General features: G+C 41.8%; 1 protein-coding gene across 1 annotated transcript in view; it reads left to right on the plus strand.

The window, feature by feature from the left end:
- Positions 1-27,554, plus strand: part of TMEFF2 (transmembrane protein with EGF like and two follistatin like domains 2) — a 136,933-nt gene that overhangs the window by 72,541 nt on the left and 36,838 nt on the right. Inside the window, exon 5 of the mRNA XM_009559832.2 lies at positions 9,690-9,786. Within this exon, the coding sequence (XP_009558127.2) occupies positions 9,690-9,786 (97 nt within the window). The remainder of the gene's footprint in view (positions 1-9,689; positions 9,787-27,554) is intronic.

Raw genomic sequence — 27,554 nt, forward strand, 5'->3', positions numbered from 1 at the left:
AAAATTGGTTAATACCCAGATTTGGGTTTCTTCAGTGGCTTAAATGGAGTGGCATATTATCTCCTCTACAGTCTGCCTAAAAGATAGATATGATGTCTGTAAGCAGACACATGAAATTGCTATAGGCTTACAGTCTTATAGCCTGCCACCTATTTGATTTATGTGATAAGTGATCTCAGATGACCCTCCAAGGCACTGAACCATTAGAGAGTTATGTTGCACGGTGATAAGAAATCTTCAGAGGTACCTAAATCTTCTTTTAGCACTGGGAGCTTCATCTGTTCTGGAATAAAGAACATTTTTATGTATGATGTTGCTATCTTGCTAGCCATACTAATATTCAAAAGGATACACAGACTTAAATCAATAGTAAAGTGACAAAGACCTTAAAACTTAAGTAGTCACCAAGTGGATGCTAGACACCTCTTTTAGGTTTTATCTTTGTTTCTTTCATTCTGTTTCTTGAAAGATGAGTAGCTGCAAGGGTTCACATTCAAGTCTTCTGTTAAGCTTTCCACTAGATAGGAAGCTGGCAAAAGCACACGTTCAGTGCAGAAAGCCCTAGAGAGTCACATTATCCATTTGGAACTTCCTTATTGTAGCCTTTGTGAAATGATGGGTTTGATCCTGCCTGATACTTTTCACTGAGTTTCTCTAAATTCAGTGATCCGGGTTTCTCTCTCCGTAGAATGAATAGAAGTACTTAGAACCTCAGGTAGGATGTGAATTCTTGACAGAGGTCAGGGAAAGCATAGATGGGTAATTTCTGTGGTTTATGTCCAACTTTATTTGGACATATATGGTTTATGTACCATCTTTGCCTGCAGAGGAAGTCACTACTGACTTACATTCCTCCAGCTGAATCTATATCCAATGCAGTATTTGCTCAATGCAATTTGCTGTAAATGCAATGTTACAACATGTATATAGTCCATATGTTCCGTCCATCAGATTATCTTTGCCTCATGTGTTTACTGCATTGAGCACAAGGTATCCAGCGGTAAGCTTCTGTTTCAGGTGTCGTGGAATGCTGCTTCTGCCCAAACATACAAGAGGAAGAGAATTCACCGTGAAGAGGCCCTGCTTTTCCGCAGAGCCCAAAGATGCTGGGGCTCTTTGCAGGTCTGCAAGGAGAGGGAGTTTGGCAGTCCACAGGAGGGACAAAGAGGGTTTCAAGCCTGGCCTGCTACCCTCCTTGCTGAAGGCATAGGAGTGTAGGGCCAGCTAGACACAAGCAGCTCACTCTTGACTCTACAGCTTATTTAGTGTTGATGGCTGTTTTTCTGACAAATAAGAAAAGCTTTGTGATATGGGGCACTTGCCTGGACTGCAGCTTCCCATCTCCCTTGCCAGAACACAGAGGTTTAATGATCTGGGTGGCCAGGCAAGTCAACCTGAGGGACGAATCAGACATCATCTTTTTCTGTTTCTCCTTGATCCTGAAAAATCTTCTGGTCCTTGCAGTTAGGACTACAGTAATCTCCTTCCAAGCTCTTTAATAATGCACTTGATCAGTGACCCGTCATAATGCATCCATGTAGCTGTGGGCATGTCCACTTGGTTGTTTTGTTTGTTGGGTATATTGAAATACATGAGAGCAGGGACCGATGCCACAAAAGCTTTGGCAGCATTGCAGGCATGTTTTTACAACAATCTATTCCTTGAAAATTCTCCTGCAAGGAAGTGATTTTGCTTTAAAATTAAATTAATGCATAGCAGAGATGAATAGTCCCCATGTGCTATTTGGCTTTCTACTCAAAGCTGTTTATTGAGGGGAAGCTTTTGGCAAAATTAAATTAGCCTCCTCTTCCTCAAGCTGGCGAATACTGTCAATGCTGGTCATCGTACACCTTCATAAATCTGCAGTGTTGGCATCCCACATGCACCAGGCAAACATCACATTTTGTAGGGGGGGCACACAAGGGTGCAATAATCACAGCTGTTTCATGTCAGCATTCAGAAAGCTTACAATAAGGTTTTATTCAATGAGCCATTCCTTTTGAAATGCCATTGGAGATACTTGCTAGGAGAAACTGGCCTCAACTAATCGTATTTAATTTTTTATCAAATGCATCATGGGAGCAGCAGGGATATTCATGAGATAGAAACGGGCAAATGGTGTTTATTTAGAATAAATAAACTTTGAGTAAGAATTCAATCCATTCCCTCCTGGCCATGTTTGTACAAATACAGGCAAGTCACTAGAGGTGTCTGTAGGGGGTCATGTCGTGACTCCATACCCAGGTGCTCTTGGAGACCTCCAGTTGGGCCTGCTGAAAGGAAGGCATTGCCATTAGATAGATGTAGAGTTTCAGTACTGTTCCTGTGAAACTATTCCCATCCCATCCACTTTTAGCCATGAAAAATGAGGTTCAAAGGGTGTGAAGGTTACCCAGGGGAGGCCTCCAAGTCCCTAGGCTGAATTACTGCTGAAGAGGGCTTCTGTGGTTTCTAAGATGTTGAGCTGTTAAAAGTGAGAGGTGTGCAGCTTTGCATGGGCCCATGCCTCTCCTTACAGCAGTAGCACCTCATCTACAGAGTAATTGCAACTGAAAAACTGGGAGTGGTGGGAAAGAATCCAAAAGAGAGGGGGAAGGAAAACATGTCAGGAAGAAAGACTGGAAGTAAGAAGTAAAGATGGAGATAGAGAGAGCAGCAGTACTTAGTAACAGTGTGAAACAGCTTTTATGCTAGTTATTTACTGAACTCAGGATGTTTAGAATCGTGGAATCACAGAGTAGTTTGGGTTGGAAGGGACCTTAAAGATCATCTAGTTCCAACCCACCTGCCATGGGCAGGGACATCCCACGAGATCAGGCTGCCCAAGGCCCCATCCAGCCTGGCCTTGAACACCTCCAGGGATGGGGCAGCCACAGCTTCCCTGGGCAACCTGTGCTAGTCTCTCACCACTGTCATGGTGAAGAAATTCTTCCTTATGTCTAGTCTAAATCTGCCCCTCTCCAGTTTATACCCATTGCCCCAGTTGTGTCACTACAAGCCTTTGTGAACAGTCCCTCCCCAGCTTTCTTCTAGGCCCCTTTCAGGTACTGGAATGTCGCTGTAAGATCTGAGCCTTCTCTTCTCCAGGCTGAACAAGCCCAACTCTCTCAGCCTGTCTTCATATGGGAGGTGCTCCAGCCCTTCGTATGGGAAGGCTCTTTGTAGCCCTCCTCTGGACCCATTCCAAGAGTTTCCTATCCTTCTTATGTTGAGTATTCCGGAACTGGACACAATAATCCAGGTGGGGCCTCACAAGAGAGGAATAGAGGGGCAGAATCACCTCGCTCGACCTGCTGGCCACGCTTCTTTTGATGTATGTTTTGATGAGTCCAGGATGCAGTTGGTCTTCTGGGCTGCAAGCACACATTGCCAATTCATGTTGAGCTTCTCATCAACCAGTACCCCTAAGTCCTTCCCTGCAGGGCAGCTCTCAATCACATCATCCCCCATCCTGTACTGAAACCACACACTGCCCCAATCCAGGTGTAGGACTTTGCACTTGGCCTTGTTGAACCTCATCAGGCTCACTTCTCACAGGCCCACTTCTCCAGTCTGTCCAGGTCCCTCTGGATGACATCCTGTCCTTCCAGTGTGGCAACTGTACCACTCAGTTTAGTGTCATCTGCAAACTTGCTGAGGGTGCACTCAATCTCACTGTGAATAGCATTGATGAATATCTGTCACTGGTCCCAGTACAGACCAGACATTGTTTTCTTGCAGTAATTAGACTATCCAGGGAGAATTGGAGCCTTCAGCACAAAATGCAGATGAGCTCAACACAAGTCCTTGCACAAGAGTGAGCTGTTTCAGAAGTGCTTCCTTCCTGTCCAACAGAAACTCAGAAGTGCACAGAACTGAAAACCCATGAATCAGTCCTAAAAAAATAATTAGTTTTTAAAAACAAACTTTAGTTTCTGGCATTTATTATACTCACAAGCTTTTTCTCCACAGCCCTAAAGCTTAGATGTACCTTTCAAAACAAATATACATAGAAACTGAGATCCTTAACATTGAGATAATCCACTGGCTGTGATTTTAAGAAAAAATATAACCTGAAAGTCACAGTACAAATATGAGAGCTAGAAAACACTGCAAATTGAGTCTGACTGGCATGAAAGCAGTGCTAGGCTGTATTTACATGGTCTTTAGTGAGAAGATAAGGCTGTTTTATCAGCAATCTGAGCTGGCTGGATGCATGTAGTTCCTCTCCAAAAACCCTGTTAGGTATTTGCATAATGCTGAAGTTGTCCCAGTAACCTTTTCCAGCATTTGGCTGAGAATGGCAATGTGGAGGTACTCAAGATGGGACCTGAAGCAACATAAAGCCAGGGAAAGGCAGTCTGGTTTCCTGGGCAGCCAGCCCAGGCATGACACACCCCGGCACTGTTTAAATAACCTGCCCATCCATAGTGGAGAGGTGGTTTCAAGGACTGGCCCTTGATGGTCTGGAGAAACCAATCAAAGACCCGCTGGTGTGAAGGTTCTGGTTTCAGTTCTCCTTAAGAAGTTCTGAGTTGCATCCTGAGCTGGGTGGGGACACTTGTTTTCTCGTGTCATAAGTAATTTCCTTATGGTGTTTGTGTGTGTGAGAGAGAGCAAATTTGTATTTACTGAGATGGAGCCAGTCAGCAGGAGTAAGGCAGAACAAGGCATGTTGGAGTCTGGATATATTACTGATGCGTCAGGCCATTTTCTTTTCATTTTGACCATAATGCCATTCTGAACCTCTGCCAGACTTCGAAAGCAGAGTCATTCATGAGTTGACCACCTGCTTTGCACCCTTCATTTTTCTCACTTAGCAGGTTTTGACTGAGCTAATGCTTTCAGGAAAAAAAAAGCTTATTGATTAGTATGAAGTTGCTTGCAGTATCTGGGCTTTTACTGGTCGAGTTCATGAGGTGTTTTTAGCTATTTGGTTGAGGTGGAGGTAGTGTTTGTTTCAACACATTTAGTAAATTCTGCTGGCTTTTCTGCTCTGATTTCTCAGAGCTTTCTCACTTCATCCACTCGCCTTGTCACCTGCCAGAGCACTCTTGTTAGTACTGAAGCATGTGGAAAGATCACCTCAGCTGCTCTGAAGAGCAGTCTTCTCCACATTTTAGTTTACCCATTGTCTTTCCCTCAAAAATACAAAACAACCATCAAACCTCATCTCTATGTGGTTTTTGCCATTACTTAGATTTTGTAGCTAAAGACATTGAATGTCCTGTTAGGATGACCTAGAACAAGCTTTGTTTGAAGTTCTTCGTTCAACTATAGCAAAGTTGTTCAACCATAGCAAAGTTGTTCAACCATCATGAGTAGGTCATAATGAGGGATTGCTATGGGCACACATCTGATCGCACAAATCAAAGGCAAACTGCGTAATACAAAAACAATTATGACAAATCTTTATAGTAATATTTGTGTATGTTCAAATGTATGGTGATTATGTTTTTCACTGCTTCTTTGTTGTGTTCTCCAGTACAGTTAAAATATATTGGAAAAGGATTATTATAATAGTGTCAGTATCCCTCCGAAGACGCATGAAAACTGAACTGAGATTCTCCTGAGTTTGCCCTGACTTTAGAGGCGTGTTAGCGAAGAGAGATTGAGAGATTTGTGTTTAGCTGGTGTTGCCACCTAATTGTCTCTCACTCTCATGGTTCACCAGCTACTCTTTACACTTCCATTTACTCCTCACAGTATGGTCTATCAGGCAAGTTATGTGTATGTCCCTTGTGTCACTTAGGAAACAGATGACACTTTGTATCTCAGATCAAGAGTGTGAGCTGCTGTGCATATTTCTAACCACCTAGTTGGAGCTACTTTTATTTCCATCCTGCCTTTGACACTCTTGGAACATTTTGGGAAGACTGAGCAAGCTTTAACTGGAAGCTCAAGCACATAGGTTTTGGTGTCTATATGTTAAAACAGCTAAATGACCAATCATCAGTTAGTGTGAGTCTGGGCTGCTGTGTGCATGGAGGGTTTTTTTGTATCATTTGTTGGCGTTGTTGCACCTACAGAAGACTCAGCTGAAAGAGATTGAAGTGTGGAGAGAAGTAGAGGTATTTACGGGAGGGGGACAGTTTGAGACTGGTCAGAACAATGTACTGATGACACTTTCAGTCTAATTGTTCAGTTATGGAAACAAAGTAAAATGTCTCAAAACCATTTCTTTTTTCTTGTAGAACTTGCAAGCAATACAGATATGCTTGAAATCATGACTATCTGATCTGAGTGCGGTGAGAATGCCAGAAAAGGACCAAATGATTAAAACAGGAACTGTTGTGGTTACCACAATCCATTGACTCTAAATTGTGTGTAGTGCTTTCCCAGCTAAAGAATTTATACTGCTTAGGAGATTGAGATAGTCTCTGAAGTGACTTTCAGATAACGTTACTGACCTTCTAACCCATGTTAGCACATTTCCTTGAACTCTGGAAGTTGCTAATCTAGCATATAGGAACAGGAAGTTGCGGCTTAACATTTCTCAGCTGTATGAGTAATAAGCAGTGGACTCCAGCATTTAGCCTCCCTGGAGCCCTCCTGCATTCCTACAGGGTCTTAGTGTTAAACCTCAGCCACTGCTGATATGAGAACTACATAAGGTGCATGAGAAAGAGAATCATTTGTTTTTAGAAGAGAAACCCACAAGCTAGATTATTTTTGCTAGCAATTTTTTTTTCATTTGGGGTATGAAAGCAAGTGCAAATCAGCAAGTGCAGGGAGGGAAAAAAGAGGGTAAAAAAAAGTCACCTTAGAAAATGAGCATCCACTAGTCCTCAAGCTAAAAAGCAGCAGGAAATATTGGGAAAATAACTCTTCCTAAGATGTCCAGCTTTATCAAAGCACTTATCAGCACAGCATGGAAAAAAACAAGCCCCTGTGTGTGTCGGTTCTCAGTGTGGATGCATGTGCCAGAGTGTATGTTTGTGTAGGGAGAGGAAACACGCCTTAAGGAAATGTGAAGAATAATATTATCTGTGGATATGGAAGAGAGGGGGAGAGGGTGGCAGGGGAGAAGAGAGAGATAAACAGCTGTTTTTTTAATCAAGACTGCTGCGTGCTTGGATATTTAATGACAACGTGCACATTCACTGTGGAACACTGGATGCAGGGTTTCTTCAGAAAAATATGAAGGAGTGACCTATTATTTTCTGGAAATTAAGAACCACATTGTGCCTCAGTGTGGATGTTCCTCTCTAAATCTTCAGCATGCTCAATCTTTTAAAAGCCTTCCTTTAATGACTTAAATAGTTATTTTACTCAGTTCGTGATGTGGAACCGTTCTCACGGTGTCAAGCCACACCTGCTGTACAGGTGTCTCTGTCAAGCCACACCTGCTGTACAGTTATAAATAGAAACATTACAAGAAGGAAAAAAAATTGGTCATATGTGTTTAATTATAAGGGAATATAAAGGGTGTGATATACAGAATTACAACACAAACAAACCATATCTCTTTTCCATAAAGAATCTCACCTTCCCGAACTGTAACAATTGTATGTGAGGCATGCTCAGCTGTCATAAGAAATGTTCTGCCCATAGGTCCCATTGTCCTTTGCATGCGGTCATTTGTTACATGTCGTGTCTAATGTCTTAAGTACTGGAAATCCCCTGCTAAGATTGGCTGTCAAAGTTATCTCCTCAGTAAAAGAGATTTCTAAATTTAAAATGTAAATGAAACTTGGTAAAAATCTGCAAGCCTGGATGCAGCTGCTGAGAAGTAGGAAGGAGCTGTACAGCGGCATGAGCCTCCCAGTGCTTTCAGGTCAGGATCACACACGCAGCACAGGCACATGCTGGTGTGAGGGCATGGCACTTGGACACTTTGTCCAACCCTCCTACTTTGGCTCTTATAAAAGATAAGCCTAAAGAGTTCCGCAGTCATTTAAGGAAACAGAAAAAACACAGCTCAGACCCTCACTACGAAGCCTGACAATGCAGCAGAACAAAAATCCAGCAATGTGATTTCCACGTTTCCCTTTTGATTTTATGTACATCAACTTTATGGATATAAAGGTGAACAGACTTCTACAAATAGGGCAAAATGCTCTTTTTTTCGTTTTAGGATAATCAGAATGCTCCTCAAAGGTGAATAGTTTCAATTTAATATTGTCTAAATTCACGTACGACTGTTAAATTGCTACAGCATAGCTGATACCTAAACATGCCAACATTTCCTTTAACTATATCAAGCCTGTGGAAAAAAAATCTTACACAAACCATCTACCTTAGGTATTTCTGCTATCTATATCATTGTAGTTTCTACATATCACGATCTTTTAATACATTTATTTCCATATTGTCTGTTGGTAAAAAGCAGTATTATTCCCATTTTACACAGTGGAAATGGGACAGGGGTTAAATAACTCGTCTAGGGTAATGCTTGAAAAACAAGCATTGGGGTTATACTTGTTCTTCTAGGGCCAAAAGCCCTTTCTCCTCCATCGGCTTTGTGAAAGCCTGGGACTGTTGTCCTTTCCTAGGCAAATAACAAAAGCAGCCCATTCAAAGTCAGAGCACTCTAACATGAAAGCCTCCAGTAACAACTCAGTTAACAGATAAGACCCAGGTAAATGGTCTCATGCAGTGGTCTCATGTAGTGGACATTCAGTATTGGTGCCCCTGGGGCTACCAACATACTTTAGCGTGTCCACCAGCTTGGGTAGGTTGGACCCAAATGCACAGTAAGCCCGCAGCACATTGCTGGCTCCAAATGAAAGAGAGAAATGAAAGGATGACACTGGCGGAAGCTGCTTATGGAGATAACATCAGTCAAAGCTGATTAATGCTTAAAGTCCGGGTTGGTTTAATTATTCTGTAACTGGCAGAAGGATATCACTAGGTACAGTGTCTTGCTAGAAAGCAACATCTTTCAAAAGATATCAAAAGGTGCTTATATACATTAATACAAATGTAGATAATGTCTCTTTTGGAATTTTTAACAAAACCTCTTCTTGGTGCCTACCTTAGTGGTCTTTTTCGCTGTTTCAGTACTCAGCCCATCGATATTTTTTTTTGGACCTCTTACACCCGTTTTTATTTTCACTTCATGTTTTTGACTCAAGGGCCAGGTACAAACCTTATACAATTGCAGGCATTGGTGTTGACTTTCCTGGGTTCCAAATTTAACCTATGCTGGAGACTGTCCCCTCCTCTGGACAGCACTAAATCTTTCCTGCCAGAGATAACTAGTCCTTGGGGTTCATAGCTGTACTTCTGAGGAGAAAAATGTTTTGCCTTTGGAACAGACTAGATTGCTCAATGCAGCAGGTAGTTTCAAAACATTTTCAAGGAAAGCATCCCCTTGGGTCCATCTCAAGACCTTCACTAGTAAAGGACATGAGGCAGCATGTGATGCTATCAATACACCTCCATTATTTTCCCAGGGAACAAAGCAGTGAGGCTTGGTGGTGACAGCCTTCCCAGGCTGCAGGTTGAAGCAGTCATTGTTTAAGTGGAAAGAAGAAGGGCCTTTCTCCAGTTTTTGTTTTAAGTCTATAATTCAGAGAATTTATCACAGACCAACATGGAAATCTCTGTGTTGGGCCCATTCAGAACACTGTCTGTTGGCCAGCCGTCAACTTTGTGAGCAACACATTAAGCTGACACAGTAAATAGATTTTTCTACAGAGAGAGAGAAGTGCTTTGCTACAGTGCTGTCTTTACTAATGTATATTCTTCTGCTTTCCATCAAACAGTCAATGAAGGCTCAGGTGAAACCAATCAAAAAGAGACATCGACCTGTGACATTTGCCAGTTTGGGGCAGAGTGTGACGAAGATGCAGAGGATGTTTGGTACAGTAATTTAGTCTATTCTTCTATTTTAATGAATGTTGTATTATTTAAAGATACTATGGTTTAGAAAACATTACAAATATTAGATATTCAATTTTTTGCACCTAGAGATTCATCACACAGTGACTGAGGTGGTCATTACTCTGAAAAAAATGTATAAAACAGTCTGGTTTATAATTTTGGAGCATGCACAATTTAGACAAAATCTAGAAACACAGTTATCCATTTTATTGCTGTTATAACTTATGTTATTCCAGCTGGGGTTTTACAGCTTTATACTTCAGTAAAAATAGAATTGGGAAAAATAATTGACCTAAAGCTTTTCCAGTTAAAAAGTATCATTAGTATTATCATCATGTTAATTCATGTGTAGCATTAGAAATGCTGGGTAATCTGTCTTGCTTTTTCCTAGTTGCTGAAGTTAAAGACCAAACCCTCAAATGTTTGGAATAATTACGGTGTACATTTAGACATTTTCTCAATGGAAATTGTTCTATTTTTAAAAAGGTGTTTCGAAAGTATTAGCTTTTTTATTTAAACCTTAACCACGTAAGCTGAAGGGGTCTGTTCTATCTACTCAGATTTTTTTTTCATTTTCCCTTTTGCTTAGAAACTATGCAAACATATATTAAGCCAACTTTAAACTAATCATTTCATTGTGATTTTGGAACAGCCAATAGATCAAAAAAAGCCACTATTCAGAGAGCTGTACTTCTCGCACTGCCTTAATGCCAAGCCTCATATTTCTATCTAAATAATGGATACAAATTTAGACAGTAATCATGCAAACATTAGAGCTGTTGTCCGAATGATGCTTTTGAGGCTGTGGGCTGGTGATAACTAAGGGCTGGATATGGAGACTGGGCAGTGAGGTGTCGATGAAGCGATATTGCCTGAACTCTAACTTGAACAGTAGGAATGGAGTCCGTGAATGAATGTTGAACGTGATATTTGGGTCCAGTGTTGGGGAGCTGACCACATCAAGGCAAGGCATCCATGCATTGCTGGTCAGGCATGGAATTCTGAATATTTTTGCTGTTCAGTGAAGAAGCTTAGGAATATGATCATGGTCATCCATCTGTGCTCATTTTGATTTTGTCTTCGCAGGCTTTTAATAACCTCCAGTTGTAATCTTTAAAAAAACACCAGATAAACAATCTACAGAGGCCTTGCTCTGGCTCCAGTCATGAAAAGGAATTGTAGTGTTGAAAAACAGGAGCAAGGTGCATCATGGTTATAGTTTGTGGTAATGTAGTGAGATTTGTGTTGAAGAAACTGCTTAATTTTGACTTTAGTTAAGAAAATTCCACCAGGTGTCACAATTTTCTTTGTCTCCTTGACCGGTTGTCCTTGAGAGTTTTTGTGGTGCAGTGGAGAAACAAAACCGTGGTAAAATTAATATATCAAAATTCACAGTCTAGTGCTCATGTTTTCATAATTAAGTGCACTTTCAAATTGGAAGGCAGGAGAAGAGAGGGGCAAGGAATAAAATTAGCTACAAGATAACGTTATTAATCAAAAGTACTGAGTAGCAGTGTTTATTTTTTTTCCAGAAATAGCTTGGTAAAATAACCTGATCTGACTTACTTCAGTAATGTTCCTGCTGCACCTTTTGCACTATCTAATTCTTCCCCTTTGAAACAACTTGGCTTATACAGAGCACCATAATGACTACAGGAGCTGAAGTTCTCAATCTTTATTGACAGGCAGTCTTTCTGCAGAGGAAGATGCTTCTAGGGGCAAGAAGCAGGGAAGGGCATTTTCTGGGAAGATACTGCCAGACAAACCGTTAAAAGGCAGGAAAGCAGATTTCCAGCCAGAAGTAGAAAGACCATGTAAAGCCTGTTAAAGGTCTGCTTTGAAGTAAACAACTTCATATGCCATAACAGAGCCCTGTTTTTCCTTTCCCTGCCCCCTGATTAGTCTTGGATAAATGTCTTTCTGAAAAATGAGCCCTCTGGGTGTTAGTTCTTTGTTATTCTTATTTCTAGAATAAAAGCAGTCTATGTATGGGGGATCTAGATCCCTCTTTCAAATGTACGTTAATTGAATTTCTGTGTTTGGCACCAGATATACGTATTCCCCACGCCCTCCTGCCAAGATTTGTTGTACAGAAAATGTCCTTAGAATAAGTAGGAAAAATAAATTTTGGTTTATTGTTGGATCACTGATTTTATGCAGATAAAATTTCAGCTGTAAGCAGGGCTCCTTCACCTAGCTCACCTGACTGATGGATGAGGTCTGTAAAACCCAAATGGGGTCAGTGGGTCCCAGCAGCTCCAGGACCTGTTGTTATGTGGTGATGAGCCAAGCACTGGCAGTGTCCCCTATCAATCAGAAATGCTTTGAGGGTGCAGGGTCAGAGCCTGATCCATTCCAGGTAAGGGGGATGTGAACTGGTAGCAGAGCCAGACCACAGAGAGCTGGAGATATGAGGCTGGCTGATTGCCTAATATTTCTAGGGTGTCAGAGTAGATCAGAGATGAGACCACAGGTGTGATGGCAGATGTGGTTGGGCTGTTGATGATTTAAAGCAACAATTAACATTATTCTGCATTACCACAGTTTGTTATTCTGCAGTCCGGTGTCTCTGGTTTAACTCTTTCTTTTTTTTAGCCAGTTGTCACTTAGCTATATTGTGCTGTTGTACTGTGTCAATGTTATTTTAAAATCTTTTGATTTGTGTAAAACCAATCTGTTAGTGGCCAGACTCCTGGGATTCTGATAGGGGGGTTGGCACATAGAAGACTCCTCAAAGGGACAAGATATGCGTGTGAACATCTTCTGGAAAGTACAAAGAAAAGGCAGAAAACAACCCACTTTAATAACAGGTTTTCCATGGCACACATGTATTATTATCCTATACAGTGCAGTATCACGACAGTGAATGCAGTTTGGCATTCCATTGGTGAATCTCTTTCTCTAGGTTAAAAACAAAGACTGATCAGTTGAAATTCTTTAACATCTTGCTACTTTAATACGTGAAAGCTTCTTGTCACTAAGAGGATCGTGTATTACTGGCATTATTCCCACCTTTAATGCATTTTGCACCAGTGGGCTTCATGAATATTTAAAGCAGGGCAGTGGCTATGCTCTTTAGCACTGGATTGCAATCTATTGGTAAATCAGACCTTTGGTGTTGCTTACTTTGGGTTTTATTTCTGAGCTGGCTAAGGAATAATTGATTTTGTAAGGCAGGGCTACTCAACATAACACCCCAAGAGATATACTTAAAAGGAAATGAGGAATGAAGCATAACATTGTGAACCGTGGTACATTTGTAAGATCTTCCAAAAAGCATCTATGAAGTACTCACTTACTGTATAAATATAGTACTCACCAAATGGAGTGCCTGATCATCTGCTACAGTGGCTTAGTGTCAGTGCATAACCACATCAGAAAACTGGATTCCAGTTTTAATCTCCTCCTTATGGGCCACTGAGGAAATAAGAGCATTCTCTACACTGGACAAGCTATGGTTTGTATAGCTACTGGGCAGCTATTTCAGAGATCCACAGTGTGTCCAAGTAAGTGGAAGGAGATAAATAATAGGAGAAACTCTTCTATTGAATTTCCTGTTGGAAAACACTGAGAAGAGAGGACAGGAATATTTTCTTAAAACAAGATTAAAGCCTGCAAACCTCTGACATGTAGAGTTAATCAAAATCAAAATGATGAATTGAGGTTAAGTATGCATGCTTTTCCTTTGAATTTCAATATCATCATGTCCACCAGCAGCAGTCTCAAAGTGCAGGATTGCTCAGAGCAAGATCTAGTTTCCTAGCTGTAAGACAAACATGCAGAGATGTGTAACACGCTTGGGAGAGAGCACTTTCCCTGCCTGGCCATGTCCAAGGAGGTGAGGAGGCCATCTCCACAGACTGCTCCTCTGCCTTCCCCTTCTTCCCTTCTGGAGATTGCACATAGAGGAGAGAGGCAGCAGCATCCCTGGCAGGAGGTGCCTCACCTTGAATAGGCCACTCTGGGCTTTGCACCAGTGATGAAAAGGGGCATAAATACCCCTGCTGCTTCCCACAATTTGGTCCCACACACCCTAAGGACTCCCCTTGGCTGGTTGTAGAGTTTTGTGTTCTGCTACAGGCACCGTGCTTGTAGTAGGCAACTTTTCTCCCTCCTCAGGAGCCTGGTACATGCTGGAGGGGTCTTTTCCATTTCTCGCCAGTGGACAAGGGTTCCACTGGGCTGATTCAGCTCAGGAGAAGAGGCTGAAGCCATTCTTTGGGGACACTGTGTCCCTGGTGACCCAAAGCCACGAGCTCAGAGAAAGGCATCCAGATCTGAATGAAGGGGCTCGGTATCTTCAGTGTGTAGTTCAGTGTGTGGTTCAGTGGGTGAAGGAAGAAGCACCAGTCTCAGGGATGCTGTGCAGCTGGATGGTATTCCCAAGTGATGTGATGATGTCGCAGCATAATTATAGCAGATCTCTTGTGTCCTGTACTGCTTTCCACATGGCTAGGACAATAAACTCTACTTACCCACAGCAGACAGTCACACGTGCAAAACATATTAAGATGAACTGTTTCAGTCTCTCAATTCATCTTTTACTGCTCATCACTGTATATATAGTTTGGGTAAATGCTTCTATAAGGCAAGTGAACAGTTTGCAACACATGAGGGTGGTGAAACTGCATTCTCATGCAAATAAGCGGCGCTGAACAAGGGAGACATTTGTGCAAATCATGCAGCTGCCATCAGCAGCATCCCATACAATCAATATTGCTCCAGCAATCAATATTTATCTTTATTATAGTATTGCGAGAAAACATATAAAAGAAACTAATGATTTTGCCAGCTTCTCAATCCACACTGCAATTAGGTCAGTCAGCTTTGGGTCCCTTCCCCCTTCAATCAGTAGCTCTCCATCAGAGCATCTGCAAACAAGATGCTGTACTACTATAAAGTACTAAAAGGTAGTTTGAAAGCTCACATACATTGCACAGGTATTGGCTGCTTCATGTTCAGCAGTGTGTATAATAACTATGTGTGACCTACTTGTTCCAGATGCAGAAACAATGAGCTTCTTTAACAATGTCCCGTAGATTGTACAGTTGATACATTGCCATTTTCTGCTGCTTTCCTTTCTCTTATAGAGAAAAAGTAGATCTTCATTCATAGCTACAAGACTTAAACATACTCATTAGACCTGTATTTCAAATAAACACAGAAACGGAATCAAATAATTAAAAAACACACAATCCTGCTTAAATTTCTGCTTAACTTGAGATCATACCTGAGGCATGAAGTGAAGCTGCTGCTGCTGCATAAATCTACACATGGAGCTGATAGTCATGTCTGATAACAGTTCAGGCAAGGGTTTACGGAGGAAAGTAAAGGCATTGCAGCATACAATCTCTGCATTGCACAGCAGGAAATGACCAAGTAGCTTGCACCCTTTTACCCTCATGTCACTTAGCCCCAGACTAATAATAGATGTACCTCCTGTGCCTGCCCAGAAATTAGCCAAGTTCTGGTTAGGTTAACCGTTAATGTTTCATTTGATGCATGTTTTATGGTTAAAAGATTTTGAAATAGAAAGAAAGTAGCTGACTTCCAGTATAACTGTTGAGACACCATGTTAAGATAGAGATATCATGTAATGGGCTGTCAGCAGTACTGTAAAAAAGAAGCGTAAGCAACTGTAAAATGGTCAGTGAAGGATTTGCAGTGAAAGACAAAACATCAAGGACATTAGAAGAAGGAAGATGATGCCTACCTCTCTGTCTATATGTTACATTTTAATTATTAAACCTGCTCTAAGAAAGGTCCAGGTTGGTCGCTTTTACGGGAGAGTAGTCAGCCACATCTGCTGCCTGGCATGTGGGAGCTGAACAGAGAACTCAGCCACGTTCCTTCATTTGTCCTGTGGAAAGATATGCCTTGTGAACTGCACAAAAATGAGACTAGCAAAATCAAAACTGTAGCTTGAATTGCTGCCCACAGCTGAAAGAAGAACAAAGTTGCTGCAGTTCTAGCTTAGGTGGAGGCTTTAGGCTTATTAGCAACTGGTGTTTAGACATCTTGTGAGAGCCAGAAAATAAGGTCCCCAGGTGAGCATTGCGTGAACGCTACAGTTCTTATCAGGTTTCTTATTGGCAAGCTACTGAGATATGGTAGGACTCTTTCAGTAGGCAGTTTCAACTTAAAACTAACCCAAGTGAAAAACTTTGTGCCAAACCATAACCAGAGAAGGATCCCCACTGACATCTAAAAGACCCTAAGCAAAAAAACAGTGGCTTTCCACTTTCTCAGCAATGAGCCTACAGAAGGAGCAAGAGAAGACACGAGAACAAGAAGTTAGCTTTATCTTCAGAGGACGTTTCTCTAAGAGCAGTGTATGGTCCAGTCTTTTCAAGGAGAAGGAGGCAGGAATGAGATATTATATTTCTAAACTGAATGTGCTACTTGAAAGTGCTTGGACGGGAAGTTAATGCTTGGAAAAATGATGACTTGTATGGCCATCTGATAAAATTGTTTTACTCTACATTTGGTTTTAGTTAAAGCAGCCATTTTTCCCAGTCAGGTAAGTCTCACAAAGTCACCTCACTGTCTTTGCATCCTTCATCCTGTGCCAAAATAGCCTACTTAATTTTGAAGTGAGACTGATTCCCAGCTCCCTTAGGGTTGTGGTTTGGAGAATTTGACCTTTCCATCCACTAAGTCAATGCAATCCTTCAGGGGTTTGTACTCATTTGACAAACTTCTGCCTTTCCTGATTCTCAGGATTTATTTTCTTAATAACATTCTAAAAAAAAACTTGGTTTTAACATAAGCCAAGATTGTCTGGAGTTACTTATACTTCAGAGTGTTTTATTACCAATACATTTTAGAACACTCTGGTAAATAATTCAGCTTACACAAAGAAATTGGCTATGTTTTCTCTATATAGTGAGGAAGTCTGTCATATAGACTATATATCATGGCTCTAAATGTTCTCAGATAAATGCAAACACACATTGTGTTCAATCTGTACTACTCAACCAAGTAGGTCTTTTAGGGACCCTATACAACACATACATCTTTTATCGAAAAACTAGAATCCCTAATGTTTTGAGTTTGTAATAAAAAAGATCTTTTGAAATTATAGCAAAATCTATTGTGCGTCCAGGGAATAATACCCTATACAGTCATAGAGTTGATATATTCTTTTCCATTGTGCGCCTCTTCAGATGCTGATCCAAATTTGGTTTTCTGTTTCAGAAGGTGAACTTGCAGCTTATGAAAGTCAATTAAAATTATTCCACTGACTTCAGTCAAACAAAAGTTCTCTCCCAGTATCATAACCATATAATAACTTCTCAGTAGCCAGTGGAGCCTTTTGCTGGCAGAAGAGAGAACAGACTCTGTCAAAGTGTAAATGTGCAGTCATTCACAGAGTGCAAAGGAATAACTTGGAAATTGTGATGATAAAAGCAGAATTTGTCTTATTGACTCCTTGAATTGCTTCAGAGGAAATATTGATTTGTGAAAAGCTAAAAATAGCTTCTGAGATTTTCGGGGGTTTTCTTGTCTTATCACAGTGCTGTGCTCCTGCAGGAGCTAGGTACAAATTCATCTGAAACTTAAGGAAGAGAAGGCTTGTAAGAAATGTAGAGCTGTCATTTGTCTTCACGATTATTAGTCGGTTACAAACATTAAAGTCGAAAAAAAAAGCTGCCACAATTTTAAAAGTGTGTCTCAAAATAGCCACACTTTCCAGGTAGGTTTCCATGGCCAAGATGCCTACCCCTGTGTTAAATGCGTGATGTGTGGATGGGAGGCATCAAGGCACAGAAGGATGGGTAGTCATGGCAGAAAAGGCTTGAGGGATGTGCTGGGAAAGGACAGAGGGCTGTGCAAACAATGAGGAGACCTAAAGCCGACTTGCAGCTAGTGCGTTTTGCTCTTTGTGGAGAGCAGAGAGGAGCCACAGTGGTTGCGCACACACAGGGGCTTGGATAAAGTTTTGGGCACACTGCCTGAAGGCAGCAGGGAGATTCTCTTCACCTGCCATCCCACTGCCTGGCTTGGAGATGAGATGGCACATCCGGCACGGAGCAGGTGAATTAAACACTTATATGACAGGGACAGCTGGAGAATGTGCAGGGTAGCAGCTCGACTGGTATCAGGGCTGTGGCTGTAGACTGTGTTAGCACTGATCTGTGCACGTGTGCGGTTGGGCATTGTGTGAGACAGCAACAGCATCCCTCTCTGTTTTCAGAAATTTTCCATATACAAGATATGCGTGTGACAGCATGGCAGGGAACAACCATTTTATGTGCCTAGTCTAACAAGGGCACAAAGGAGCCCAGGAATTTTATTTTTTTTCCCCCCTGACACCAGCTATGACTGCAGTTTTCAGTCCTAGGTAGGAAAATGTAGCAGCCTTCTGAGTGCACACCTTTATTTGCATTGGTAGGAATGGTTTGGCTGACTGTTTTGTGATCTTCCTGTAATAAAGGCTGATGTAAAGATCACGCCTGGTTCTGCTGCTGCTGTGTGGGAGGTATACAAAAGGATCCCATTAAGCTCTGCAAGGGCAGAGCTGTGCACAGGTGCTCAAAGGCAAAGCCACCACTTGGTTTTGTAGCCCCATGGCTGGGAGAGCCTGGGCTCACCAGACTGTGAAAGTGCACATAAAGGATAATATGATAATGCACATCAAATATTAATGCACATTGACACATAATCGTCTGCGTACATCAGGGCATTACAGCATGAAAGAGCAAGTGCAGAGACCTTAGAGAGCCATGCACTTTAGCACCTTTTTTTCCCCTGTTTTTTTCCCCCCTTTTTTGTTTTCTAAAAATAAGCTTCCCTCCTTCTCTGGCCCCCCATTTAGCCAAAATCATACCCTAGTAGTAAAGTGAGCGATGTCTTCATGATGGCCTATTTAGTCGCAATAAAAAGCCGATTGGCCTAATGCACAATCAAGAAAGGAGTGACATTTATTGCTTTGGGTTTATGATGCTGTGAACTGAGCAAGATTTGGAGCCTTACAATGCCTTCAGGGGGCAGGAGATCACCAGCAATGAATTGTATTTATACCTTTTCCAATTTCCTTCTAGCATCTTAGCAATAAACAGACTGTGTTGTTATTGAGTTTTATGTAAGTATGTTTACAAAAGCAGGAATACAACTTTGTAGCTCAGAATTACATGTGTTGGCTAAATAGATCAGCAGAGAGAATAACTATGTAAAGCACTGAGAAAGCACTTTCCCATTTATTATCAAATGTCTTAATAGAATGCTTCATCTCTTCCATCCCACTTTATGTTAACTATTAAATTAAAACTGCATCTGTTGCAGAAGGTCGGAGGCTCCTTCACACACCCATGTTGGAACATCAAGGCCACGATTTGTTCACACATTTAAGCCGTTAAAAATACATCCCATGCATTAAATATGAGCCTGAGGAAAACTCAATAGGAGTTGACACGTAGGACTGACCTCAGCTCTCAGAAACCCCTGCGGGGTGGCAGGTGTCCCTTCCCCATGGTGTCCATCTCCTGGCCTGGTCCTTTCCCATGTGCAAGTCGCAGCTAAAAGCCTGTGCGAGACATGACCAAACATACAGGCTTAATTGCTGCCTCTCAGCAGCCTGCTTGTTTTGTAAGGAAGCTCTCCCATGTGGAGGAGCACAGTTGCCCCAGGGGCACACATCCTGGCCAAGACACCGTGGTTGCGGCACATCCTTTTCAGGAGCTGCAGGTGGATTCCACTGATCCCTGTCCCAGACCTGAAGAGGGTGACTCTCATCTTGTTACTTTGCTGGCAAGTATGTTTCCTTGAGACAGCGTATTTCATTCATCTGTTCTTCTTCCTTTCCGTGGCAGCGGTACTTTCCCCTGGGGCTTGCTCCCAAGGCAGCTAGCTGCTGTTGTCATCATAAGACAGCAAATGAAGAGGCAGCATCCTCAGCCAGTAGTAATACCTAGTTTTGTACAGCAGCTTTCATTTACAGACCTGAACATTCTGAAGAAAAAGAGAGTTACTACTGTTCTCTCCTTCTTGCACATGCAGCTATTTGCTTAGGGTTGCATCAGTCCCAGTTTCATACCTGTGGGCTGAGATCTCATTTCATCACTGTGCAGGGTGACATCATGTTATCTTGCAGGAGGTGCAAACAAGGCCTGAAGGAAAGCCTGGAGTATCTTCCTAAAATTTCACTAAATAGCTAGGCTGCATTTTGTTTTGCAATTTAAGTCAGCCTACCAAACAGGGTAGCCTGGAGTACCCAGCCAATTCAGATGCTGCTGCCTCAGGCAGGTCTCAGAAGCACAAGGCACATGTGTTTGAGGATGGAGAGCAGTTTATGGAGACAGTTATTGTGATTTTGCACATGTGGAGTCTTTACAAGGAGGAATTATTTTACCAATATTTTCTTCTCTCTAGTTTTAGGAAGGTCACTTCTACACCTTGCCATCCCCACCAGCACTGGTTGGCTCATGTCCTGCACGGGACAGGGTTTCCAATGCACTGGTCTCTGCTGTCATCTCTTTAGTCTCACCAGTAAATCAGAATCTGCTTTCAGAAGTAACTTCTGGTAGAGTTAACAAAGCTGTTACCAGGCATTTGCTATTGGTCCCATCCCAGCTGGTACTGTAGTTCTTCATGAGCGGATCGGGCCTTGCTGCATGCCAGGACCTGCAGCTATGTGGTCGCCCTGGGCTTTCCGCCAAATACTGCAATATTCCCACTGGCTGTTGGAGGCCAGGGTGATATGCTGGGATTCGTGGGCACAATTCTTATTATCCCACTGGCTTTAAGATAGGAGAAAACAATATCAGCAGTCTGAGGAACACAGCGATAAAATGTTTCTGAAGGACAACCTCAGATGTTCACAGAGGGAAACAGTCAGCAAAGCTTTGTTTTAACACAGACTATAGAGATGTGAAGGACACCAAGTGTAGGCAAACCATAAAAAGGTGTTTATTTTATTCTGTGGGCTTTAAATAAACTTCACACGTTAGATACCTGCAGACACTTGAATTGGCACGTGAACAGAATTAGAATTTTCTTCTCTAGTCACATAGCTAGCATGAGGATTTTTCCATTGCACTTCAAAACCAGTTGTCAGCTTTGTAATTATCTAGTTTCTCTGCTTGGGTTTAAAGCTGAATTCAGTCTAGCAAAGACTTCTTTACACAACTTAGTTCTTTTTGAACAGGAATGATATTTAAAAAAAAAAAATTAAATGAGACATTTATTTTGCCCTAAAGGTGTTAGCATACAATTCAATGTGCTGTTGAGGGCACTGGAGGCATTGGGAAGCCAGATGAAGGTCATATTGTAATTGGTGCTTTGAATTGTAAGGGAGAAGTAAAGGTGAAGTTTGTGATGTTTTTTGTTGAAAACTTAGAAAAGAAAGTTGTACGGGGAACAAGGTGGAAGGAGAATTAGGAAGGTAAAGTTCGTGATGGTTTTTGTTGAAAACTTAGAAAAGAAAGTTATATGGGGAAAAAAGTGGAAGGAGAATTAGGAATCCAGTTGCAGTGTCTTGCACAGCAGATTAAAGCAATTTTCATGAGCTGCAGTCTCCAGGATGAAGCCTTGAAAACTGATGGAGCATGGGACCGGCTCCTTACCAAACTGATCCAGCTCCGGAAAGGAGCCAGCACCCAGGCGTCTCTTCTCACAGCTGTAAGGTGAGATATCTCTAGGAGTGATCCGCAAAACTGTTTTGAAACAACCTCCATGAGTTGTCACATAACAAATGTCCTCTGAAAATCCATACATGGCAGCATTGCTAGTCTTTCCCTGCTATTAAGCAGTAGCAGCAGCAGCATGGCAGCTGTACAGCGATTGCCCTAGCTCATTGGTTCTGCTCTCCAGCTACCCTCCCAGATTATGTAGCATAGGGTATGCAAGGAAGGGCAGCAATAAATATATTCACCACTTTAATGCATTTTAGCTTGACATATGTCCAGTAAACAATATTTTGGTCTCTTGCAGTCCAAAAAAACCCACCATCACCTGATTATTCAGTGCTTTCTTTTGTTATGATGCTTTGGGGTCCTTCAAATCATTTTCATTATGCACTACATAATAATAAAAATCTCTATGCAGTATGCTGATAATTCTATGCATGGTCTCTGTGATTTCTAATTGTTTGAATAACAGGATGCTATTGAAATGCTATGCAGAAACATTGCGTCACCCTGTGGGAATCAAGCTTTTCTCCTTTTACTCTTGGTGAAGATAAACATTTGAACAGTGAAACTAGGTAAAATATCCCAGAGAAGCCACTATGAAAAGTAGATGTGTTAAAGCCCCTAGTGCAGAAGCTGGGCTGTGAAGGACAAAAAAGAAAAATAAATTAGATAAATAAATAAAGAACACTGAATGGAAAGCACTCAAAACAAGAAGTGCTTTTTCTTCTCTTGTGATCTTAAAGCGAAAGAGAAGCACTAGCAGACCCAGGAAAGAAATATCGCGTGCTATTTTTGTGCTGCCATTATAAAATATGTATTGTTTATTGTTCTGCACTGCAGCTAAAGTTTTGCATCAGCCTCAAAAAACACAGCAAAGTTTGTTTTGAAGGAGACACGCAGCGTCTCTATTCTTTAAGCTTCTTAACGATGTGCTTAAGAGCGCTGTGATGAGATTTCAATCTCCTAGCAAGCACAGGCAGGTTGTAAGGTATGATTCATAGAGAATGTAGAAAAATGTGTTCCTATTTGAATTATTAATATACATTTTTATATACTATTTTATGTATATATTTGTATGTCTGTGTACAGACATTCAGCTGTATGTGAAACCAGGCAATGATGCCAAGCCGTTTTGTCTCCTGACTAGACATATCTTTTGGTGCCATCCTCTTGGGTTGTGCTCCACATGCTGCAGAGACCACTGTAGTGTACCTGAGCTTGGCCAACCTACCAAAAGTCCCTGGTGACTTTGTTTTGAGGGTGTCAGGACATTACACATTTACCGTTCTGTAAAATGGGTATAAGAGTACTATGTTGTTGCTACAGGGCTGTGTGAGATTACTGTAAAGCTTAATGGTGTACTTGTAAATAGGCTGAGGGTCAGAGAAAGAAGCTGGTGTTTACGTGGTCCTTTTGAGAGTGATGTTGAAACAGAGGTGCGTGCAAGCTCCCTTAAGCAATCCAGCTTAGCTGCCTATGTTTGCAAACAGCTTTGAGAATGACTGATGTGGTGCCAAGGCAGGTAGCAGAGGTGACCTGTTGCTGCTCCTCGGTGAAGGGATATCACAGGCAGTGTGTTCTAACAAGGCACAATGTATCAGCACACAGACAGTCTGAATGGGCTAGCTGAGCTCCTGGAGGCAGTGGATACAGGTCTGCCCAGCCCGGTTAACCTTGCCAGTCTTAGAGCTAGTTCAAGTTTTTCTGCATGGTGTTTTGTTGAAACATATTAAACATACCCAAAGCTGCCTGGGTAAATGAACCACCAGCCTCCTGACACACAGCTGAACCATGGTACAATGCACGTTTGAATGTTGAGGTGTTACATTAAGCCTGGCTTCATTTCAATTTGCCTGCTGGTAATGTCAACAAAGATGCCCCATGTACCAGAAAGAAAGACCTTGCAGGAATCCAAATGATAAAGAAGGCATTTAGGACTGATTGCCAGGCTCTTTATGTAGGCGTGTACTGCCAGGTTAGCTTTAAATAGGCATTTAGTGTCCTACTTGGAGGGGCAGGGAGCTTGGAGAGTTCCACACTGACATCCAACCAGAAATTTTGAGTTTCTGATCACTGTTTTATAGTTAGAAGAGAGGAAGATAAGAAATGTCCCTTGTGGAAATACCATAAATGTACAACGACCGTGTTTTTATTTATATGCTGTTTTATGGCAAAGGGTAGGCTTTGGGCTTTTTTGTGCTGCAAAATGTTGTTGGTTTTTTCCTTGCTTTTTTTTTTTTTTACTTTTGCTTGGAGAAAATATACAGTGTGTTTAAAATGATTGCAGAACCAAACATCACTTTCCCTGTGAAATAGTGTTCACTGAGACATGGTGGGATCTCACACTTGACCAAATTAGCATATGCACTCAAATATCAGAGCTCTGACTAGTAAAAATAACACTAGATTTGCATTTTCACATTTTTAGCTCTCGCTTCCCTGTCTGTTTGGTTTTATGCCTTTTTTCTTGACTGACAATTCTCTTTGTGGCAGATTTATTGCTGTTCTGCTGTTTGGACCCTATAATCAACTAGACACTTGGCTGAAGACGTTAGTCATTTCATTAAGTACTTTTTTGCAGATATCTCAGACACAATTTTCTGTTGCTCTGGTTCCAAAAAGCAAATGACCCATGGCCAGCAAAGTCTGAATATGAATCTTTAATAAACAGAGGTAGTACCAACAATGCTCTCAGGTTTCCAAATTGCATATTACTAATTAAAAGATACTAATAGAAAAGAACTGGCATTGCCATGTCACTCTTAACATAAATGTGCCTGCATCTGTTCTCAGTAAAACCGCTCTTTTAGAAGCATTGTCTCATTTTCCTCCTTCCTTCCCATCAGAGCTACATATGAAACCTTCCTCATGCTACACATAGATACAGTGTAGTGATTTTTTTTTAAATTGTTGTTCAGTAATACATTGCTGAAAACAGAGACTGAATAGTTGTCTTAGGAGTAGAGAGAAAGCATGGAGTGAGGTTCTTTTTATTATCACTGTGTCACTAATGATTATACTTTATTCATGAACTAAGGAAATATAATTATAGCATTCCCCTACACTTCATGGGCGAAGAACCGTTCTCTCGTTTTATTGAGATGTCTCCTTAAAAGGCTGTTCCTCCCTCCAGGGACAGTCCTTCATAACCATGAATCCTCTCTTCAGTAGCATACTCTCTGCAGGCCAGTACTCTCTGTGCCCAGAAAATAACACTGTATGTTATTTGCAGAAGAATGGGGAGTTAGGAGCCTGTGTGCTCACCAGTGTACTCACCCATGCCTGGTTTACTGAACCCATTAATTTTTGCAGAGACTGGTTCAACAGAAAGCCAAGTTGGCTGCTCTAACATTGCAGCACATTGCCATCACTGCTGGGTTGTCGACATTTCTGAGATCTGGGAAGCCTTTTTTTTCATGGTAAATGTCTGTACAGGAAATAACTACTGGTCTACTTCTGTGCTCTCCTCTCGTTTCCCTGGGAAGGAGAGAAGCATGTTATGCAGATGAAATAGTGACAACTATTCCCAAAATGCACGTGGGTTCCCTTGTTCTGTTTAGCACATTTATTGCAGTTACTGCCTTGACAAAAGCTCAAAGTCCAAAATACAGCAACTTGCACCCCACAAATCAGTAGAGAGGCGCAACGTGGTGTCTGTCAGCATCTTATCTGCCTCAGGCTTAGTTCAGCTCTGCCAGCCCTCCCACAGGCAGCCTTGTGGGCTTCTCCAGAAGCAGAGCTGCACCTCTGTCTGCAGAGACCTTCCAATTTTGCCTGGATGTGATGTTCTCATAAGTTAGTCCAGCAGTGTCACCCAGCAGTGCTGCAGGATGTTCCTAGGGGAGTTAGCCCAAAATCTCCTGAGGAGGTGCCTAGGTTAGCCTGTTGGACAGTCTTTTCAGTTTGTTTTGATTTTCTTGCTTTTGTCATCAACAAAATGACTAAGTGGATTGCTGGGTGTTTAGCTACTCCCAAGATTTTCATCATATGAAATGGAATAAAATAAAGCATATAAAAGAAGAGCAATTCATCAGAGACTATCATAATGACCTGGAAGAATAGATATAAGAAAGTGAGCCTTGTTTAATGATTCTTTACAGTGACAGCCCAAATTTTAATCAATTAACGTATGAGCCCATTATTTGAAAGATGCAGTAGGCCTGTGGGACAGCATTCGGTATTTCTTCCTTTCTCAGGGGACCTGCAGGGTATCAGCTGACATCTTGGAAGCACTCCTTCCTCACAGATGCTTTAAAAGCTGCTTTTCTGACTGCAGAAAGCATAGTTAAGGCTTAGACGTATATTATGTATGCTCATGGGTACAGTTTCATCCTGTGACCCCCTAAGAGACTTCATTGACCTTCTCACAGCTTCTTGAGCCTGAAGAAAGCTCAGTCAGCCTTTATATTGCCAAGCTTTCTTTAGCATTACACTTAGGAGCACAGAAACCAAATAGATTTATTGATATAACTATAATCAGAAGTCATAGCCAGGATGATAAAATGGTCGAATGATCAAATTACTTAAAATTAGGGGCATACTGAAGTGCCTCGGGGACCAGAAAGCTGTAGGCACGCAGCTGGCTGGCCGACCAGCCGCGTGTCCACAAGGTGTGTGCTGCCAGCCCTGTGCAGGCAGGGACCGGGGTGTGGCCCAGAACCAATGTAGTCAACAACCAAAAGAGACGAGGTTACTCTGATTTTGTCGCATTTGAAAGAACGAGAAGATGATGGGGCAGAGCCTGGACATGGCCAGTTTGCAGGTTGAGTGCAAGAGGGGGAGCACCAGCACTGGATGCTAGCTAGGCACAGGATGGGATTTCTGGACATAACAAGTGTTGGGGCGAGGTTCTCTTTGGAGTCCTACCGTGTGTCCAATCGAATCTGAATTCTTTTACACCATTAGGACTCTCACTTAAGGTACACGCTGGAGACCAAGTGGGGATGTCACAGTTTGGTTCTGCTTGTATAATAGGAGACAGTCCCACTTCTGCCTTTTATAACGCTTGAAGAAGTGAAGGCACCTGTACCTATGGCTACAGGATTTCATTCAATTAATATGTTAAGGGCCAATTGTTTTCTATTAATAAAATTGCTGCTGGATCCTGCTTAAGGATGATGTATGCTCTATGGCCGCATGTGCCTGGGCCTGCGCGGTTAGCGTAAATACCCCACCTGTTTCTCTGTAATTTATTCTTGTGGACTTCAGGGGCATGGTTGAAATGGCAAACTTGCTTGTTCCTCTAGTGTGAAAAACTCTGTTTGAATGTACTGTCATTTTCCCTGATAAGATGAGCACTATAAATTAAACAGATTCAGCAACTCAGGCATATTAATCTTCTTGAGGCATTCCTGCCTTTAGCACTTCCTGGCATGTATTTGATGTTTACTTAATTGTGCAGCCTTAAAGTAGGATTTGAGTATTTAAGTGCAAAAACAGTAAGAAACTGCAGATGCAAGGTAGATGCTGTCCAGTGAAAACTGCAAGGAGTGGATAATGCAAAGATCCTTGCAGCAAGGAAATTGGGGTGACAAGTTTCTTGTAGTGTTTTTTCGCCACCCACCTAGTTAACCGTGAAAATCGGGCTTCATACAGGAGATCCTGTAAGACCTGAGCAGATGGTGCCATCCCAAAGATGTCCCTTCCTGCTCCCCCTCGCACACGAGCAATCTGACATGAGCACAAGTACCACGTGGTTCATGGTGCTCATGTGGTGCATCCCCTTAATGCAGTGTGTGACTACAAGGATCTTGTTTGGAAAGAAAAGCTGGCCTCGCAGTTCAGGTTTTAGAATGGAGGTGAGAAAAATCTTGGTTCTATTCTCACTTCTACTGAAGGTCAGAAAAGTCATTTTGGAATTTTGTTTTTTTGGAAGGTATCAAAAGATGCAAATAAATGCCTAATGGGCTCTGAAACAGTCTTTGAAATCAGTGGGAGACAGGTCTCTGAGATTTCAAAAATCCCACACAATGTGTTTGCATGCATCTTTAAGCATTTAAACACCTTTAAAAATATGTCTCTTAAGTGCCAAACTCTGAGCATAGGTTCCTACGTCCCCTAGGCATTTTTGAAATTGCACCAGAGTTGCTTAGATTTCCCCTACAAAGCACTCTTTTA

This window comes from Cuculus canorus, chromosome 6 (genome assembly GCF_017976375.1).
Source record: "Cuculus canorus isolate bCucCan1 chromosome 6, bCucCan1.pri, whole genome shotgun sequence".
Taxonomy (NCBI): domain Eukaryota; kingdom Metazoa; phylum Chordata; class Aves; order Cuculiformes; family Cuculidae; genus Cuculus; species Cuculus canorus.